The 22,414-nt window shown below is 56.8% G+C and overlaps 1 protein-coding gene across 1 annotated transcript in view; it reads left to right on the top strand.

Moving 5' to 3' along the window:
- The window catches only part of LOC137352897 (zinc finger and BTB domain-containing protein 7A-like), a 36,327-nt gene extending 13,913 nt beyond the window's left edge, over positions 1-22,414 (top strand). Inside the window, exons 4-5 of the mRNA XM_068018743.1 lie at positions 15,837-16,991; positions 22,345-22,414. Of these exons, the coding sequence (XP_067874844.1) occupies positions 15,898-16,991; positions 22,345-22,414 (1,164 nt within the window). The 5' untranslated portion in view covers positions 15,837-15,897. The remainder of the gene's footprint in view (positions 1-15,836; positions 16,992-22,344) is intronic.

Below are 22,414 nucleotides of genomic sequence, written 5' to 3'. Positions count from 1 at the left end.
ACCATCTCCCCATATCCCCCAATCCCCACCTACCCACCTTCTCCCCATATCCCTCAATCCCCACCTACCCACCATCTCCCCATATCCCCCAATCCCCACCTACCCACCTTCTCCCCATATCCCCCAATCCCCACCTACCCACCTTCTCCCCATATCCCTCAATCCCCACCTACCCACCTTCTCCCCATATCCCTCAATCCCCACCTACACACCTTCTCCCCATATCCCTCAATCCCCACCTACACACCTTCTCCCCATATCCCTCAATCCCCACCTACACACCTTCTCCCCATATCCCCCAATCCCCACCTACCCACCTTCTCCCCATATCCCTCAATCCCCACCTACCCACCTTCTCCCCATATCCCTCAATCCCCACCTCTCCACCATCTCCCCATATCCCTCAATCCCCACCTCCCACCATCTCCCCATATCCCCCAATCCCCACCTACCCACCTTCTCCCCATATCCCTCAATCCCCACCTACACACCTTCTCCCCATATCCCCCAATCCCCACCTACCCACCTCCTCCACATATCCCCCAATCCCCACCTACCCACCTTCTCCCAATTTCCCTCAATCCCCACCTACCCACCTCCTCCCCATATCCCCCAATCCCCACCTACCCACCTTCTCCCAATTTCCCTCAATCCCCACCTACCCACCTTCTCCCCATATCCCTCAATCCCCACCTACACACCTTCTCCCCATATCCCTCAATCCCCACCTACCCACCTTCTCCCCATATCCCCCAATCCCCACCTACCCACCTTCTCCCCATATCCCTCAATCCCCACCTACCCACCTTCTCCCCATATCCCTCAATCCCCACCCAGCCACCTTCTCCCCATATCCCTCAATCCCCACCTACCCACCTTCTCCCCATATCCCTCAATCCCCACCTACCCACCTTCTCCCCATATCCCTCAATCCCCATCCACCCCACCATCTCCCCATATCCCTCAATCCCCACCTACCCACCTTCTCCCCATATCCCTCAATCCCCACCTACCCACCATCTCCCCATATCCCCCAATCCCCACCTACCCACCTTCTCCCCATATCCCTCAATCCCCACCTACCCACCTTCTCCCCATATCCCCCAATCCCCACCTACCCACCTTCTCCCCATATCCCTCAATCCCCACCTACCCACCTTCTCCCCATATCCCTCAATCCCCACCTCCCCACCATCTCCCCATATCCCCCAATCCCCACCTACCCACCTTCTCCCCATATCCCTCAATCCCCACCTACACACCTTCTCCCCATATCCCCCAATCCCCACCTACACACCTTCTCCCCATATCCCTCAATCCCCACCAACACACCTTCTCCCCATATCCCCCAATCCCCACCTACCCACCTTCTCCCCATATCCCTCAATCCCCACCTACCCACCTTCTCCCCATATCCCTCAATCCCCACCAACACACCTTCTCCCCATATCCCCCAATCCCCACCTACCCACCTTCTCCCCATATCCCCCAATCCCCACCTACCCACCTTCTCCCCATATCCCTCAATCCCCATCTCCCCATATCCCCCAATCCCCACCTACCCACCTTCTCCCCATATCCCTCAATCCCCACCTACCCACCTTCTCCCCATATCCCTCAATCCCCACCTACCCACCTTCTCCCCATATCCCCCAATCCCCACCTGCATACCTTCTCCCCATATCCCTCAATCCCCACCTACACACCTTCTCCCCATATCCCTCAATCCCCACCGACCCACCTTCTCCCCATATCCCTCAATCCCCACCTACCCACCTTCTCCCCGTATCCCTCAATCCCCACCGACCCACCTTCTCCCCATATCCCTCAATCCCCACCTCCCCACCATCTTCCCATATCCCCCAATCCCCACCTACCCACCTTCTCCCCATATCCCTCAATCCCCACCTACCCACCTCCTCCCCATATCCCTCAATCCCCACCTACCCACCTTCTCCCCATATCCCCCAATCCCCACCTACCCACCTTCTCCCCATATCCCTCAATCCCCACCTACCCACCTTCTCCCCATATCCCCCAATCCCCACCTACCCACCTTCTCCCCATATCCCTCAATCCCCACCTGCACACCTTCTCCCCATATCCCTCAATCCCCACCTACCCACCTTCTCCCCATATCCCTCAATCCCCACCTACCCACCTTCTCCCTATATCCCCCAATCCCCACCTACCCACCTCCTCCCCATATCCCCCAATCCCCACCTACCCACCTTCTCCCCATATCCCTCAATCCCACCTACCCACCTTCTCCCCATATCCCTCAATCCCCACCTACCCACCTTCTCCCCATATCCCCCAATCCCCACCTACCCACCTTCTCCCCATATCCCTCAATCCCCACCTACCCACCTTCTCCCCATATCCCTCAATCCCCACCTACCCACCTTCTCCCCATATCCCCCAATCCCCACCTACCCACCTCCTCCCCATATCCCTCAATCCCCACCTACACACCTTCTCCCCATATCCCCCAATCCCACCTACCCACCTCCTCCCCATATCCCTCAATCCCCACCTACACACCTTCTCCCCATATCCCTCAATCCCCACCTACCCACCTCCTCCCCATATCCCTCAATTCCCACCTCCCCACCTTCTCCCCATATCCCCCAATCCCCACCTACCCACCTCCTCCCCATATCCCTCAATCCCCACCTACACACCTTCTCCCCATATCCCCCAATCCCCACCTACCCACCTCCTCCCCATATCCCTCAATCCCCACCTACCCCCCACCTCCCCATATCCCTCAATCCCCACCTACACACCTTCTCCCCATATCCCCCAATCCCCACCTACCCACCTCCTCCCCATATCCCTCAATCCCCACCTACCACCTCCTCCCCATATCCCTCAATCCCCACCTACACACCTTCTCCCCATATCCCCCAATCCCCACCTACCCACCTCCTCCCCATATCCCTCAATCCCCACCTACCCACCTCCTCCCCATATCCCTCAATCCCCACCAACACACCTTCTCCCCATATCCCCCAATCCCCACCTACCCACCTTCTCCCCATATCCCCCAATCCCCACCTGCACACCTTCTCCCCATATCCCCCAATCCCCACCTACCCACCTTCTCCCCATATCCCTCAATCCCCACCTACCCACCTTCTCCCCATATCCCCCAATCCCCACCTACCCACCTTCTCCCCATATCCCTCAATCCCCACCTACCCACCTTCTCCCCATATCCCTCAATCCCCACCTACCCACCTTCTCCCCATATCCCTCAATCCCCACCTACCCACCTTCTCCCCATATCCCTCAATCCCCACCTACCCACCTTCTCCCCATATCCCCCAATCCCCACCTACCCACCTTCTCCCCATATCCCTCAATCCCCACCTACCCACCTTCTCCCCATATCCCTCAATCCCCACCTACCCACCTCCTCCCCATATCCCTCAATCCCCACCTACCCACCTTCTCCCCATATCCCCCAATCCCCACCTACCCACCTCCTCCCCATATCCCTCAATCCCCACCTACACACCTTCTCCCCATATCCCCCAATCCCCACCTACCCACCTCCTCCCCATATCCCTCAATCCCCACCTACCCACCTTCTCCCCATATCCCCCAATCCCCACCTGCCCACCTTCTCCCCATATCCCTCAATCCCCACCTACCCACCTTCTCCCCATATCCCTCAATCCCCACCTACCCACCTTCTCCCCATATCCCTCAATCCCCACCTACCCATCCTATCCCCATTTCCCTCAATCCCCACCTGCCCACCTTCTCCCCATATCCCTCAATCCCCACCTACCCACCTCCTCCCCATATCCCCCAATCCCCACCTGCACACCTTCTCCCCATATCCCTCAATCCCCACCTACCCACCTTCTCCCCATATCCCCCAATCCCCACCTACCCACCTTCTCCCCATATCCCTCAATCCCCACCTACCCACCTTCTCCCCATATCCCCCAATCCCCACCTACCCACCTTCTCCCCATATCCCTCAATCCCCACCTACCCACCATCTCCCCATATCCCCCAATCCCCACCTACCCACCTTCTCCCCATATCCCTCAATCCCCACCTACCCACCTTCTCCCCATATCCCTCAATCCCCACCTACCCACCTTCTCCCCATTTCCCTGCACCCAACCTACCCACCTTCTCCCCATATCCCTCAATCCCCACCTTCCCACCTTCTCCCCATATCCCTCAATCCCCACCTACCCACCTTCTCCCCATTTCCCTGCACCCAACCTACCCACCTTCTCCCCATTTCCCTCAATCCCCACCCACCCACCTTCTCCCCATCTCCCTCAATCCCCACCCACCCACCTCCTCCCCGTTTCCCACAATCCCCACCTACCTACCTTTCCCCATATCCCTCAATCCCCACCTACCCACCTTCTCCCCATCTCCCTCAATCCCCACCCACCCACCTCCTCCACATATCCCCCAATCCCCACCCACCCACCTCCTCCACATATCCCCCAATCCCCACCTACCCACCTTCTCCCAATTTCCCTCAATCCCCACCTACCCACCTTCTCCCCATTTCCCTCAATCCCCACCCACCCACCTCCTCCCCATTTCCCTCAATCCCCACCTACCCACCTTTCCCCATGTCCCTCAATCAGCACCTATCCACCTTCTCCCCATTTCCCTCAATCCCCACCTACCCACATTCTCCCCGTATCCCTCAATCCCCACCCACCTCCTCCCCATTTCCCTCAATCCCCACATAACCACCTTCTCCCCATATCCCTCAATCCCCACCTACCCACCTCCTCCCCATATCCCTCAATCCCCACATAACCACCTTCTCCCCATATCCCTCAATCCCCACCTACCCACCTCCTCCCCATATCCCTCAATCCCCACCTACCCACCTTCTCCCCATATCCCTCAATCCCCACCTACCCACCTGCTCCCCATATCCCTCAATCCCCACCTACCCACCTGCTCCCCATATCCCCCAATCCCCACCTACCCACCTTCTCCCCATATCCCTCAATCCCCACCTACCCACCTTCTCCCCATATCCCTCAATCCCCACCTACTCACCTTTCCCCATTTCCCTCAATCCCCACCTACCCACCTGCTCCCCATATCCCCCAATCCCCACCTACCCACCTTCTCCCCATATCCCTCAATCCCCACCTACCCACCTTCTCCCCATATCCCTCAATCCCCACCTACCCACCTTCTCCCCAGATCCCTCAATCCCCACCTACTCACCTTTCCCCATTTCCCTCAATCCCCACCTACCCACCTGCTCCCCATATCCCCCAATCCCCACCTACCCACCTTCTCCCCATATCCCTCAATCCCCACCTACCCACCTTCTCCCCATATCCCTCAATCCCCACCTACTCACCTTTCCCCATTTCCCTCAATCCCCACCTACCCACCTGCTCCCCATATCCCCCAATCCCCACCTACCCACCTTCTCCCCATATCCCTCAATCCCCACCTACCCACCTTCTCCCCATATCCCTCAATCCCCACCTACCCACCTTCTCCCCATATCCCTCAATCCCCACCTCCTCACCTTTCCCCATTTCCCTCAATCCCCACCTACCCACCGCCTCCCCATATCCCACAATCCCCACCTACCCACCTCCTCCCCTTATCCCTCAATCCCCACCTACCCACCTCCTCCCATATCCCTCAACCCCCACCCACCCACCTTCTTCCCATATCCCTCAATCCCCACCTACCCACTTTCTCCCCCATATCCCTCAATCCCCACCTACCCACCTTCTCCCCATATCCCTCAATCCCCACCTACCCACCTCCTCCCATATCCCTCAACCCCCACCCACCCACCTTCTTCCCATATCCCTCAATCCCCACCTACCCACTTTCTCCCCCATATCCCTCAATCCCCACCTACCCACCTCCTCCCCATATCCCTCAATCCCCACCCACCCACCACCTCATATCCCTCAATCCCCACCTGCCCACTTTCTCCCCCATATCCCCCAATCCCCACCCACGCCCCTCCTCCCCATTTCCCTCAATCCCCACCTACGCACCTTCTCCCCTGATCCCTCAATCCCCACCTACCTTCCTCCCCATTTCCCTCAATCCCCACCTACCCACCTTCTCCCCTGATCCCTCAATCCCCACCTACCTTCCTCCCCATATCCCTCAATCCCCACTGACCCACCTCCTCCCCATATCCCTCAAACCCCACCTACTCCCTTCTCCCAATATCCCTCAATCCCCTCGCACCTCCTCCCCATAGCCCTCAATCCCCACCCACCCACCTCCTCCCCATATCCCTCAATCCCCACCCACCCACCTTCTCCCCATATCCCTCAATCCCTACCCACCCACCTTCTCCCCATATCCCTCAATCCCTACCCACCCACATCCGCCCCATATCCCTCAATCCCCACCTACCCACCTCCTCCCCATATCCCACAATCCCCACCTACCCACCTCCTCCCCATATCCCTCAATCCCCACCTACCCACCTCCTCCCCATATCCCTCAATCCCCACCGACCTACCTTCTCCCCCATATCCCTCAATCCCCACACACGCACATTAGCCCCATATCCCTCAATCCTCACCCACCCACCTTCTCCCCCATATCCCTCAATCCCCACCCACCCACCTTCTTCCCATATCCCTCAATTCCCACCTACCCACCTGCTCCCCATATCCCTCAATCCCCACCTACCCAGCGCCTCCTCATATCCCTCAATCCCCACCTACGCACCTTCACCCCCATATCCCTCAATCCCCACCTACCCACCACCTCATATCCCTCAATCCCCACCTATCCACCTCCTCCCCCATATCCCTCAATCCCCACCTACCCACCTCCTCATATCCCTCAATCCCCACCCACCCACCTTCTTCCCATATCCCTCAATTCCCACCTACCCACCTGCTCCCCATATCCCTCAATCCCCACCTACCCAGCGCCTCCTCATATCCCTCAATCCCCACCTACGCACCTTCACCCCCATATCCCTCAATCCCCACCTACCCACCACCTCATATCCCTCAATCCCCACCTATCCACCTCCTCCCCCATATCCCTCAATCCCCACCTACCCACCTCCCCATATCCCTCAATCCCCACCTACCCACCTTCTCCCCATATCCCTCAATCCCCACCTACTCACCTTTCCCCATTTCCCTCAATCCCCACCTACCCACCTGCTCCCCATATCCCCCAATCCCCACCTACCCACCTTCTCCCCATATCCCTCAATCCCCACCTACCCACCTTCTCCCCATATCCCTCAATCCCCACCTACCCACCTTCTCCCCAGATCCCTCAATCCCCACCTACTCACCTTTCCCCATTTCCCTCAATCCCCACCTACCCACCTGCTCCCCATATCCCACAATCCCCACCTACCCACCTTCTCCCCATATCCCTCAATCCCCACCTACCCACCTACTCCCCATATCCCTCAATCCCCACCTACTCACCTTTCCCCATTTCCCTCAATCCCCACCTACCCACCTGCTCCCCATATCCCCCAATCCCCACCTACCCACCTTCTCCCCATATCCCTCAATCCCCACCTACCCACCTTCTCCCCATATCCCTCAATCCCCACCTACCCACCTTCTCCCCATATCCCTCAATCCCCACCTCCTCACCTTTCCCCATTTCCCTCAATCCCCACCTACCCACCGCCTCCCCATATCCCACAATCCCCACCTACCCACCTCCTCCCCTTATCCCTCAATCCCCACCTACCCACCTCCTCCCATATCCCTCAACCCCCACCCACCCACCTTCTTCCCATATCCCTCAATCCCCACCTACCCACTTTCTCCGCCATATCCCTCAATCCCCACCTACCCACCTTCTCCCCATATCCCTCAATCCCCACCTACCCACCTCCTCCCATATCCCTCAACCCCCACCCACCCACCTTCTTCCCATATCCCTCAATCCCCACCTACCCACTTTCTCCCCCATATCCCTCAATCCCCACCTACCCACCTCCTCCCCATATCCCTCAATCCCCACCCACCCACCACCTCATATCCCTCAATCCCCACCTGCCCACTTTCTCCCCCATATCCCCCAATCCCCACCCACCCCCCTCCTCCCCATTTCCCTCAATCCCCACCTACGCACCTTCTCCCCTGATCCCTCAATCCCCACCTACCTTCCTCCCCATTTCCCTCAATCCCCACCTACCCACCTTCTCCCCTGATCCCTCAATCCCCACCTACCTTCCTCCCCATATCCCTCAATCCCCACTGACCCACCTCCTCCCCATATCCCTCAAACCCCACCTACTCCCTTCTCCCAATATCCCTCAATCCCCTCGCACCTCCTCCCCATAGCCCTCAATCCCCACCCACCCACCTCCTCCCCATATCCCTCAATCCCCACCCACCCACCTTCTCCCCATATCCCTCAATCCCTACCCACCCACCTTCTCCCCATATCCCTCAATCCCTACCCACCCACATCCGCCCCATATCCCTCAATCCCCACCTACCCACCTCCTCCCCATATCCCACAATCCCCACCTACCCACCTCCTCCCCATATCCCTCAATCCCCACCTACCCACCTCCTCCCCATATCCCTCAATCCCCACCGACCTACCTTCTCCCCCATATCCCTCAATCCCCACACACGCACATTAGCCCCATATCCCTCAATCCTCACCCACCCACCTTCTCCCCCATATCCCTCAATCCCCACCCACCCACCTTCTTCCCATATCCCTCAATTCCCACCTACCCACCTGCTCCCCATATCCCTCAATCCCCACCTACCCAGCGCCTCCTCATATCCCTCAATCCCCACCTACGCACCTTCACCCCCATATCCCTCAATCCCCACCTACCCACCACCTCATATCCCTCAATCCCCACCTATCCACCTCCTCCCCCATATCCCTCAATCCCCACCTACCCACCTCCTCATATCCCTCAATCCCCACCCACCCACCTTCTTCCCATATCCCTCAATTCCCACCTACCCACCTGCTCCCCATATCCCTCAATCCCCACCTACCCAGCGCCTCCTCATATCCCTCAATCCCCACCTACGCACCTTCACCCCCATATCCCTCAATCCCCACCTACCCACCACCTCATATCCCTCAATCCCCACCTATCCACCTCCTCCCCCATATCCCTCAATCCCCACCTACCCACCTCCTCATATCCCTCAATCCCCACCTACGCACCTTCACCCCCATATCCCTCAATCCCCACCTACCCACCACCTCATATCCCTCAATCCCCACCTATCCACCTCCTCCCCCATATCCCTCAATCCCCACCTACCCACCTCCTCATATCCCTCAATCCCCACCTACCCACCTCCTCATATCCCTCAATCCCCATCTACCCACCTCCTCATTTCCCTCAATCCCCACCCACCCACCTTCTCCCCATATCCCTCAATCCCCATCTACCCACCTCCTCATTTCCCTCAATCCCCACCCACCCACCTCCTCCCCATTTCCCTCAATCCCCACCTACTCAACATCTCTCCATATCCCTCAATCCCCACCTACCCACCTTCTCCCCATATCCCTCAATCCCCTCCTACCCACCTTCTCCCAATTTCCCTCAATCCCCACCTACCCACCTCCTCTCCATATCCCTCAATCCCCACCTACCCACCTTCTCCCAATTTCCCTCAATCCCCACCTACTCGCCTTCTCCCCATATCCCTCAATCCCCACCTACTCAACATCTCTCCATATCCCTCAATCCCCACCTACCCACCTTCTCCCCATATCCCTCAATCCCCTCCTACCCACCTTCTCCCAATTTCCCTCAATCCCCACCTACCCACCTCCTCCCCATATCCCCCAATCCCCACCTGCACACCTTCTCCCCATATCCCTCAATCCCCACCTACCCACCTTCTCCCCATATCCCTCAATCCCCACCTACCCACCTTCTCCCCATATCCCTCAATCCCCACCTACCCACCTTCTCCCCATATCCCTCAATCCCCACCTACCCACCTCCTCCCCATATCCCTCAATCCCCACCTACCCACCTTCTCCCCATATCCCTCAATCCCCACCTACCCACCTTCTCCCCATATCCCCCAATCCCCACCTACCCACCTTCTCCCCATATCCCTCAATCCCCACCTACCCACCTTCTCCCCATATCCCCCAATCCCCACCTACCCACCTTCTCCCCATATCCCTCAATCCCCACCTACCCACCTTCTCCCCATATCCCTCAATCCCCACCTACACACCTCCTCCCCATATCCCCCAATCCCCACCTGCACACCTTCTCCCCATATCCCTCAATCCCCACCTACCCACCTTCTCCCCATATCCCTCAATCCCCACCTACCCACCTTCTCCCCATATCCCTCAATCCCCACCTACCCACCTTCTCCCCATATCCCTCAATCCCCACCTCCCCACCTTCTCTCCATATCCCTCAATCCCCATCCACCCCACTTCTCCCCATATCCCTCAATCCCTACCCACCCACCTTCTCCCCATATCCCTCAATCCCCACCTACCCACCTTCTCCCCATATCCCTCAATCCCCACCTCCCCACCTTCTCTCCATATCCCTCAATCCCCATCCACCCCACTTCTCCCCATATCCCTCAATCCCTACCCACCCACCTTCTCCCCATATCCCTCAATCCCCACCTACCCACCTTCTCCCCATATCCCTCAATCCCCACCTCCCCACCTTCTCTCCATATCCCTCAATCCCCATCCACCCCACTTCTCCCCATATCCCTCAATCTCCACCCACCCTCTCCCCATATCCCTCAATCCCCATCCAACTTCTCCCCATAACCCTCCATCGCCACCCACCTTCTCATATCCCTCAATTCCCACCCACCCACCTCCTCCCAATATCCCTCAATCCCCACCCACCCACCTTCTCGCCATATCCCTGAATCCCCACCCACTCACAGTCTCCCAATTTCCCTCAATCCCCACCTACCCACCTTCGCCCCATATCCCTTAATCACTACCCACCCACCTTCTCCCCATATCCCTTAATCCCTACCCACCCACTTTCTCCACATATCCCTCAATCCCTACCCACCCACCTTCTCCCCATATCACTCAATCCCCACCTTCCCACCTCCTCCCCATATCCCACAATCCCCACTGACCTACCTTCTCCCCCAGATCCCTCAATCCCCACCGACCCACCTCCTCCTCATATCCCTCAATCCCCACCCACCCACAGGAGTCCCATATCCCTCAATCCCCACCTACCCACCTCCTCCCCATATCCCACAATCCCCACCTACCCACCTCCTCCCCATATCCCACAATTCCCACCTACCCACCTCCTCCCCATATCCCACAATCCCCACCTACCCACCTCCTCCCCATATCCCACAATTCCCACCTACCCACCTTCTTCCCATATCCCTCAATCCCCACCTACCCACTTTCTCCCCCATATCCCTCAATCCCCACCGACCCACCTCCTTCCCATATCCCTCAATCCCCACCCACCCACCTTCTTCCCATATCCCTCAATCCCCACCTACCCACTTTCTCCCCCATATCCCTCAATCCCCACCGACCCACCTCCTCCTCATATCCCTCAATTCCCACCTACACACCTTCTCCCCATATCCCTCAATCCCCACCTACCCACCTCCTCCCCATATCCCACAATCCCCACCTACCCACCTCCTCCCCATATCCCACAATCCCCACCTACCCACCTCCTCCCCATATCCCTCAATCCCCACCTACCCACCTCCTCCCCATATCCCTCAATCCCCACCTACCCACCTCCTCCCCATATCCCACAATCCCCACCTACCCACCTCCTCCCCATATCCCTCAATCCCCACCCACCCACCTTCTCCCCATATCCCTCAATCCTCACCCACCCACCTTCTCCCCATATCCCTCAATCCCCACCCACCCACCTTCTCCCCATATCCCTCAATCCCTACCTACCCACCTTCTCTCCATAACCCTCAATCCCCACCTACCCACCTTCTCCCCATATCCCTCAATCCCCACCTACCCACCTTCTCCCCATATCCCTCAACGTCTTTCCCCCCTTCAGGACATCCCAAAGCACCTCACAGACAATGAACGACTTTATTTGAAGTGTGCTCACTGTTGTAATGTAGGAAACGCAGCAGCCAATGTTGCGCACAGCAAGATCCCACAAACAGCAATGTGATAATGACCCAGATCATCTGTTTTTTTAGTGATGTTGGTTGAGGACACCGGGGAGAACTCCCCCCTGCTCTTCTTCCAAATAGTGGCCTGAAACCTGAGAGGGCAGACAGGGGCCTCGGTTTAATGTCTCATCTGAAAGCCGGCACCTCTGACAGTGCGGCACTCCCTCAGTACTGACCCTCCGACAGTGCAGCACTCCCTCACTACTGACCCTCGGACAGTGCGGCACTCCCTCAGTACTGACCCTCGGACAGTGCGGCACTCCCTCACTACTGACCCTCGGACAGTGCGGCACTCCCTCACTACTGACCCTCGGACAGTGCGGCACTCCCTCAGTACTGACACTGGGGAGTACTGGGTTCGATTTTGTCCTCGAGTCTCAGGAGTGGGGGTTTGAACCCATGACCTCCTGACTCAGAGGTGAGAGAGAACTAAACCCAATTGGCCGTGACTGGGGAACGTTATACAGTCATTGCCGAGAAGGCTTACATGCCGTGATGCTGGACGATGCACAAGCCACATAATTTATGTGGGATATATAAACCACACCACCAACGCATTGTCCTTTTGCAAAGATCAAATACATTGACAGCTGCTTGGTTACAGAGACTTCTGATAATCTTCTTGCTGGTGCGTCTGAGAACATTGCAGAGCTTGGATGCCTGAGTAAAGGTTTACATGATCAGAGCTCTGGAGGTGCAATGACTCAGACGTTGAGTACAAGAGACTTTGTGACCGCACTGTGGTCAAGAGATCCAGCGAATTGAAACTTTAATGTGTCGTTCTTTTCTTTGTACTGTTCCAATCCAGTTAAACAGCTCAGATTTCAGTCCAGACATGGTTCTCCATTCACTCCCACCGTACACCATCCCAATGGACCCAAACCCCTTCCCGTTCACTCCCACTCTACACCATCCCAATGGACCCAAACCCCTTCCCGTTCACTCCCACTCTACACCATCCCAATGGACCCAAAACCCTTCCCATTCTCTCCCACTCTACACCATCCCAATGGACCCAAACCCCTTCCCATTCTCTCCCACTCTACACCATCCCAATGGACCCAAACCCCTTCCCATTCTCTCCCACTCTACACCATCCCAATGGACCCAAACCCCTTCCCATTCTCTCCCACTCTACACCATCCCAATGGACCCGAACCCCTTCCCATTCTCTCCCACTCTACACCATCCCAATGTACCCAAACCCCTTCCCATTCTCTCCCACTCTACACCATCCCAATGTACCCAAACCCCTTCCCATTCTCTCCCACTGTACACCATCCCAATGGACCCAAACCCCTTCCCGTTCACTCCCACTCTACACCATCCCAATGTACCCAAACCCCTTCCCATTCTCTCCCACTGTACACCATCCCAATGGACCCAAACCCCTTCCCATTCTCTCCCACTCTACACCATCCCAATGGACCCAAACCCCTTCCCATTCTCTCCCACTCTACACCATCCCAATGGACCCAAACCCCTTCCCATTCACTCCCACTCTACACCATCCCAATGGACCCGAACTCCTTCCCATTCTCTCCCACTCTACACCATCCCAATGGACCCGAACCCCTTCCCATTCTCTCCCACTCTACACCATCCCAATGGACCCAAACCCCTTCCCGTTCACTCCCACTCTACACCATCCCAATGGACCCAAAACCCTTCCCATTCTCTCCCACTCTACACCATTCCAATGGACCCAAACCCCTTCCCATTCACTCCCACTCTACACCATCCCAATGGACCCAAACCCCTTCCCATTCACTCCCACACTACACCATCCCAATGGACACAAACCCCTTCCCGTTCACTCCCACTGTACACAATCCCAATGGACCCAAACCCCTTCCCGTTCACTCCCATTGTACACAATCCCAATGGACACAAACCCCTTCCCGTTCACTCCCACTGTACACAATCCTAATGGACCCAAACCCCTTCCCGTTCACTCCCACTTTACACAATCCCAATGGACCCAAACCCCTTCCCGTTCACTCCCACTGTACACAATCCAAGGGGCCTGCAAATCATCCCATTCCAGCACATGTTGAGTATGCAATGAGAGTTAGTGTTGCTGTATGCTTGGTTTGTCTAGCTAAGAGAGATTCCTGAGTCTTCAGTACTTTGAACAGTTACTCTTTTATTGCATTAGAACTGTTTACAGCTTTATAGAAGTCTGTGTAAATTCTGCTGCATCCCCTCCCAGTCTCTCTTAGAGCAATCATAGTGGGAGGTATTCCTTGCACTGTCTCTATATTGACCATTTCAGACCCTTATACAACACGCGTGGGACCCGTACCCAAGTGCGAGTCAGTGTGTGTGGAACCCGTACCCAAGTGAGAGTCAGTGTGTGTGGGACCCATACCCCAGTGAGAGTCGGTGTGTGTGGGACCCGTACCCCAGTGAGAGTCAGTGTGTGTGGACCTGTACCCCAGTGAGAGTCAGTGTGTGTGGGACCCGTACCCCAGTGAGAATCAGTGTGTGTGGGACCCGTATCCCAGTGAGAATCAGTGTGAGTGGGACCCGTACCCCAGTGAGAGTCAGTGTGTGTGGACCTGTACCCCAGGGAGAGTCAGTGTGTGTGGGACCCGTATCCCAGTGAGAGTCAGTGTGAGTGGGACCCGTACCCAAGTGAGAGTCGGTGTGTGTGGGACCCGTACCCCAGTGAGAGTCAGTGTGTGTGGGACCCGTACCCCAGTGAAAGTCAGTGTGTGTGGACCTGTACCCCAGTGAGAGTCAGTGTGTGTGGGACCCGTACCCCAGTGAGAGTCAGTGTGTGTGGGACCCGTACCCCAGTGAGAGTCAGTGTGTGTGGGACCCGTACCCCAATGAGAGTCAGTGTGTGTGGGACCCGCACCCCAGTGAGAGTCAGTGTGTGTGGGACCCGTACGCCAGTGAGAGTCAGTGTGTGTGGGACCCGTACGCCAGTGAGAGTCAGTGTGTGTGGGACCCGTACCCCAGTGAGAGTCAGTGTGTGTGGGACCCGTACCCCAGTGAGAGTCAGTGTGTGTGGGACCCGTACCCCAGTGAGAGTCAGTGTGTGTGGAACCCGTACCCCAGTGAGAGTCAGTGTGTGTGGGACCCGTACCCCAGTGAGAGTCAGTGTGTGTGGAACCCATACCCCAGTGAGAGTCAGTGTGTGTGGAACCCGTACCCCAGTGAGAGTCAGTGTGTGTGGGACCCGTACCCCAGTGAGAGTCAGTGTGTGTGGGACCCGTACCCCAGTGAGAGTCAGTGTGTGTGGAACCCATACCCCAGTGAGAGTCAGCGTGTGTGGAACCCATACCCCAGTGAGAGTCAGTGTGTGTGGGACCCGTACCCCAGTGAGAGGCAGTGTGTGTGGAACCCGTACCCCAGTGAGAGGCAGTGTGTGTGGGACCCGTACCCCAGTGAGAGTCAGTGTGTGTGAGACCCGTACCCCAGTGAGAGTCAGTGTGTGTGGGACCCGTACCCCAGTGAGAGTCAGTGTGTGTGGGACCCGTACCCCAGTGAGAGTCAGTGTGTGTGGGACCCGTACCCCAGTGAGAGTCAGTGTGTGTGAGACCCGTACCCCAGTGAGAGTCAGTGTGTGTGGAACCCGTACCCCAGTGAGAGGCAGTGTGTGTGGGGGAAACTCTGAAATCAATGGGTGGAAGAGATGAAGGAAGTGAGATCTGATTGGAAACTGTGTCCGTGCTCTTTGAACAGGTGTTCGTCCTGATGTCTGATTGTGTGAAGGTTGGAAGGCTGTGCAAGATCAGGAAGTAAGATGTCCAGAGTCTCGCTGCACAACCCCCAGCATTCGAACTCCCTGCTGCAGGAGGCCAACAGGATGAGACTGTCCGGGACACTGTGTGACGTTGTGATCAGAGTGGAGAGTCAGGACTTCCCTGCCCACAGTCTGGTGTTGGCCTGCGTTAGCAGGACATTTGAGACCCTCTTCCGGACCAAGAGTGTCCGCTACTCCTTGGATTTCCTGTGCAGCCGGACCTTCCAGCAGATCCTGGAATATTCCTACACGGACAGCCTGGAGGCCCAAACCGAGGAGCTGGACGACTTGTTGCAAGCGGCCGGAATCTTGGCCATGGACGGCTTGGAGAGACAGATCTTGGTGGCAACATCCCGTATTGGGGAGACGGAGGGGGGCGACCCTGGGGTGGATGGGAGCGTGGTGAGGCGTTCCGAGGGACCTCCCGGAATGGGCGCTGAGAGAGACGGAACTCTGCTTGCCCGGCAGCCTCGCCGTGACGCAGCGCCCGCGGCCGCCGGATTGCGGGACGACAGGTTCCCCTTGGAGAAAGCCGAAGGCGGGAGCCCCGCGGGGGAGGAGACGTATCGGTGCGGAATTCCTGAGTCGGCCCGGGGGAGAGGCCCAGCGTCGGCCGAGCCCTCGAGAGGGAGCGCCTCCGAGCTTGAGGGCACGGGGGGACCCGGGTCACCGGACGGCAGAGGAGCTGTGGCTCGTGCCGAGGACAGGCCGATCCACGGGACTGTAATCGCTGCCCCTGCCCGCTCGGTCCCGAGCCGGCAGGGCAGGATTCCCCCGCTGGGGGGCGGGATGAAGTGGCCCAGGCACGAGACGCTCCTCCAGCCGTACCCAGCGCACCGTCCCCTGGACGCCCGCTCCTTCCGAGCCCTTCCCGCCTTCCTTCCGCCGCCAGTCAGCCAGTCACCGCTGGCCTTCTCCACCACTGTGGACTTCGGCGCTTTCCCAAGTCCGCCGCTCCAGGGCACATCGCGTCCCGAGTTCGGCTGCCAGCCGAGGGAAGAGGGCAATGGATTGGTGCTGGCTGGCACAGTCCGGGCGAGAGGAGCTAGCGGAAACCCGCTGCTAATGGATAAGCAGGCCGAGGAACATCAGAGGTGAGAGTTGCCATAGGGTGCAGGTCTACTGCGAGCGTGAGGTCATTCAATCCCTCGTGCCTGTTACACCTTAACTGGGTTCGAGAGAGAGGGGGAAATCAGCCAGGGTTCCTGCTCCTGATCACTGTCCAGTGACCCCTGTGTTAGAGAGAGGGGGAAATCAGCCAGGGTTCCTGCTCCTGATCACTGTCCAGTGGCCCCTGGGTTAGAGAGAGGGGGGGGAAATCAGTCAGGGTTCCTGCTCCTGATCACTGTCCAGTGACCCCTGTGTTAGAGAGAGGGGGAAATCAGCCAGGGTTCCTGCTCCTGATCACTGTCCAGTGGCCCCTGGGTTAGAGAGAGGGGGGGGAAATCAGTCAGGGTTCCTGCTCCTGATCACTGTCCAGTGACCCCTGGGTTAGAGAGAGAGGGGAAATCAGCCAGGGTTCCTGCTCCTGATCACTGGCCAGTGACCCCTGGGTTCGAGAGGGGGAAATCAGCCAGGGTTCCTGCTCCTGATCACTGGCCAGTGACCCCTGGGATAGACAGAGAGGGGGGGATACCAGCCAGGGTTCCTGCTCCTGATCACTGTCCAGTGACCCCTGGGTTAGAGAGAGAGGGGGAAATCAGCCAGGGTTCCTGCTCCTGATCACTGTCCAGTGACCCCTGGGATAGACAGAGAGGGGGGGATACCAGCCAGGGTTCCTGCTCCTGATCACTGTCCAGTGACCCCTGGGTTAGAGAGAGAGGGGGAAATCAGCCAGGGTTCCTGCTCCTGATCACTGTCCAGTGACCCCTGGGATAGACAGAGAGGGGGGGATACCAGCCAGGGTTCCTGCTCCTGATCACTGTCCAGTGACCCCTGGGTTAGAGAGAGAGGGGAAATCAGCCAGGGTTCCTGCTCCTGATAACTGTCCAGTGAGCCCTGGGTTAGACAGAGAGGGGGGGATACCAGCCAGGGTTCCTGCTCCTGATCACTGTCCAGTGACCCCTGGGTTAGAGAGAGAGGGGAAATCAGCCAGGGCTCCTGCTCCTGATCACTGTCCAGTGACCCCTGGGTTAGAGAGAGAGGGGAGATCAGCCAGGGTTCCTGCTCCTGATCACTGTCCAGTGACCCCTGGGTTAGAGAGAGGGGAAAATCAGCCAGGGTTCCTGCTCCTGATCACTGTCCAGTGACTCCTGGGTTAGAGAGAGAGGGGAGATCAGCCAGGGTTCCTGCTCCTGATCACTGTCCAGTGACCCCTGGGTTAGAGAGAGAGGGGAAAATCAGCCAGGGTTCCTGCTCCTGATCACTGTCCAGTGAGCCCTGGGTTGGAGAGAGAGGGGGAATTCAGCCAGGGTTCCTGCTCCTGATCACTGTCCAGTGTCCCCTGGGTTAGAGAGAGAGGGGAAAATCAGTCAGGGTTCCTGCTCCTGATCACTGTCCAGTGACTCCTGGGTTAGAGAGAGAGGGGGAAATCAGCCAGGGTTCCTGCTCCTGATCACTGTCCAGTGACTCCTGGGTTAGAGAGAGAGGAGAAATCAGCCAGGGTTCCTGCTCCTGATCACTGTCCAGTGTCCCCTGGGTTAGAGAGAGAGGGGAAAATCAGCCAGGGTTCCTGCTCCTGATCACTGTCCAGTGTCCCCTGGGTTAGAGAGAGAGGGGAAAATCAGTCAGGGTTCCTGCTCCTGATCACTGTCCAGTGACTCCTGGGTTAGAGAGAGAGGAGAAATCAGCCAGGGTTCCTGCTCCTGATCACTGTCCAGTGTCCCCTGGGTTAGAGAGAGAGGGGAAAATCAGCCAGGGTTCCTGCTCCTGATCACTGTCCAGTGTCCCCTGGGTTAGAGAGAGAGGGGGAAATCAACCAGTGTTCCTGCTCCTGATCACTGTCCAGTAACTCCTGGGTTAGAGAGAGAGGGGGAAATCAGCCAGGGTTCCTGCTCCTGATCACTGGCCAGTGACCCCTGGGTTAGACAGAGAGGGGGGGATACCAGCCAGGGTTCCTGCTCCTGATCACTGTCCAGTGACCCCTGGGTTAGAGAGAGAGGGGGAAATCAGCCAGGGTTCCTGCTCTTGATCATTGTCCAGTTCTTTTTTGTGTTTTTTCAACCTGAACCCAGTGCTTGTGTTTCTTTTTGAAATGACCTCATTAACATGCATTACTCCTGTGATTTACGTACTCTGTGCCTTTGTTACAACCACTCTTGATTTTCAGATAAGCTGGGCCGTGAGTGATCTTATCGAGGAGAGGCTGCATTAGTGTCTAGAAGTTTCCGGCTTGCTTGCAAGCCCCTGATTCAGTGTCAGGGCCTCGGCTGTTACAGAATTAGTTCCTCGTCCTCTCCGCGATTCAGTTCCTGGTGCTGTCCTCCTCTCTCTCTCTCTCTCTCTCTCTCTCTCTCTGGCTCTCTCTCGCATTACGGCACCTGTGGGCGGGGAGTGAGAGAGAGAATGTGGGGGCACGCTGAGGGAGGCCGAGGGGATGACACAGTCTGTGCGCGGGAGTAGTGCTTGTGCAGTCTGTGCGCAGTCTGAAATGCTTGGGGATTTCCCCCCCACTGTCCAGGCAGCAACTGTTGTGCGTCACCCCTTTCAGTGTGCAAATCAACCGGTTCCTCGCCTCTCTGAGCGGAGCCAGTCATTAACCCTGAGAGTGCCAGCTCCAGACTTGCAGTCCCTTGAGCGTCGAGTCAAATCAATGCACTTAAGGTCCTGCACAATGATGAGGCGGGGTTTGGGTAGAGTGGACAGGGGTAAAACTCTTCCCACTGGCAGCAGGACAAAATAGAGGGGCGTGCATTTCTCTAGCGCTTTTCCCCACCTCAGGACATCTTGAAGTGCCTCGCAGACAATGAAGTACTTTTTCTTTGTGGTCACTGTTGTAATTGCAGGAAACGCAGCAGCCAATCTGCGCACAGCAAGATCCCACAAACAGCGATGTGATAATGACCCAGATCATCTGTTTTTTTTTAGTGATGTTGGTTGAGGGATAAATATTGTCCCCAGGACACCGGGGAGAACTCCCCCCCACCACTCTTCTTCCAAATAGTGGCCGTGGGATCTTTTGCACCCACCCGAGAGGGCAGACGGGGGCCTCGGTTTAATGTCTCATCTGAAAGACGGCATCACTGACAGTGCAGCACTCCCTCAGTACTGACCCTCGGACAGTGCGGCACGCCCTCAGTACTGACCCTCCGACAGTGCAGCACTCCCTCTGTACTGACCCTCCGACAGTGCGGCACTCCCTCAGCACTGACCCTCCGACACTGCGGCACTCCCTCAGCACTGACCCTCCGACAGTGCGGTGCTCACTCGGGACACAGATTGAGGATAATGGGTCAAAGAACCAGAGGGGGGTGGAGATGAGGAGAATGTTTTTGACGCAGTGAGTTGTTGTGATCTGGAACGCGCTGCCTGAAAGGGCGGTGGAAGCAGATTCAATAGTAACTTTCAAAAGGGGGGAATTGGGGAAATACTGGGAGGGGAAAAATTTGCAGGGAGATGGGGGGAAAGAGCAGGGGGGAGAGTGAGGACTAATTGCATAGATCTTTCAAAGAGCTAGCAGAGGCACGATGAGCCGAATGGACTCCTCCTGTGCTCTGTGATTCAGTGCAGGGGAGGAAGTGTGCTGAGTACTGATCTTAACGAACTGAGGACACCAGGAGCATTAGCAAGTGTCCTCAGACATCAAGGGGCCAGCTTCCCTTCTTGACCGTTTGACACCTTTACAAGTCAGCCTGCTTTGGAACCTTAGAATCTCACAGGACGTGTTTCAGCCCTTGAGAACCCTACATTTGAAAACCTTTCTCCCCGTTCGCCCTCTGGTTGTCTGGCCATTTATTTTAATTCTGTGTCCTCTTGTTACTGACCCACTTTCCAAAATAAATAGTTCCCCCTTATATTCTCTGTGATCAGTACCTCGGAGGTGCTTCACAGGAGTTTGTATTGGAGAGAAATTTGACCCCCGAACCACATCAGGAGATATTAGGGACCGGCGACCAAAACCTCGGTCAGAGAGGTCGGTTTTTTTAAGGAGCGTCTTAAAGGAGGAGAGAGAGAGAGAGAGAGGCGGAGAGGTTTAGGGAGGGAATTCCAGAGCTTAGGGCCCCCAGGCAGCTGAAGGCACGGCCGCCAATGGTGGAGCGATGGGAATCGGGGGATGGGCAAGAGGCCGGAATTGGAGGGAGCGCAGAGATCTCGGAGGGTTGTAGGGCTGGAGGAGGGTTACAGAGATAGGGAGGGTTGTAGGGGGCTGGAGGAGGTTACAGAGATAGGGAGGGTTGTCGGGGCTGCAGGAGGGTTACAGAGATAGGGAGGGTTGTAGGGGCTGGAGGAGGGTTACAGAGATAGGGAGGGTTGTTGGGGCTGGAGGAGGTTACAGAGATAGGGGAGGTTGTAGGGACTGGAGGGGGTGACAGAGACAGTGAGGGTTGTAGGGGCTGGAGGAGGTTACAGAGATAGGGAGGTTGTAGGGACTGGAGAAGGTTACAGTGACAGTGAGGGTTGTAGGGACTGGAGAAGGTTACAGAGATAGGGAGGTTGTAGGGGCTGGAGGAGGTTACAGAGATAGGGAGGGTTGTAGGGGCTGGAGAAGGTTACAGAGGACCGTGAGGGTTGTAGGGGCTGGAGGAGGTTACAGAGATAGGGAGGGTTGTAGGGGCTGGAGGAGGTTACAGAGATAGGGAGGGTTGTAGGGACTGGAGAAGGTTACAGTGACAGTGAGGGTTGTAGGGACTGGAGAAGGTTACAGAGACAGTGAGGGTTGTCGGGACTGGAGGTTACAGTGATAGGGGAGGGGGAGCCGAGGAGGGGTTTGAAAACGAGGATGAGGTTAAAATCGAGGCAGTGGAGGTCAGATTGCAACATCATTTCTGAACGCTCCTATGAAATCTCACCCTTAACCTTCTCTGCTCTAACCAGTCTCTCCACGTTAACCGAAGTCCCTCATCCCTTTCGAACCTCCTCCGCATCCTCTCCAAGAGTTTGGAATTGATGGCCAGCGGCTCTGCTTCCCTCTTTCCCCCTCCAACCTCACCCCAAGTGCCCCAGATACACAGATCCCTTTGCCTTGCACACAAGTTTCCGCAAACTGAAGCTTGCAAGTGGAAACCTCCCCCTGCCTCCTTTTAATTCCCCCGTCTCTCTCTTTCTCTCTCTCTCTCTCTCTCTCTCTCTCTCTCATGCACCGACCACAAATGCCACAGAGAGTGTGCGTGTCGAGTTGAAAATTCTTAGAAGCAGACTTTGCTGAGCAAGGCTGGGCCGAGCTTTTTCAGTCGAATCTGATTTACGCTTCATGCTGGTGTGCACAGAGAGAGACTGAGTGAAGATCCACATGTAACTGGCTTCCTCTTCCATTTCCCATTAAGTCTCATCTCATTGGCTTCATGTCAGGTTAACCAGTGATCAGACTCAGCCGCCTTGCACTCAGGCACGTTCCCTCGAGTGCTGCCATCGCTCGTAA

The sequence above is a fragment of the Heterodontus francisci genome, chromosome 39 (genome assembly GCF_036365525.1).
Source record: "Heterodontus francisci isolate sHetFra1 chromosome 39, sHetFra1.hap1, whole genome shotgun sequence".
In the NCBI taxonomy this organism is placed as follows: Eukaryota; Metazoa; Chordata; class Chondrichthyes; order Heterodontiformes; family Heterodontidae; genus Heterodontus; species Heterodontus francisci.
The sequence above is the reverse complement of the archived record's forward strand: the minus strand, read 5'-3'. Positions and strand labels throughout refer to the sequence as shown.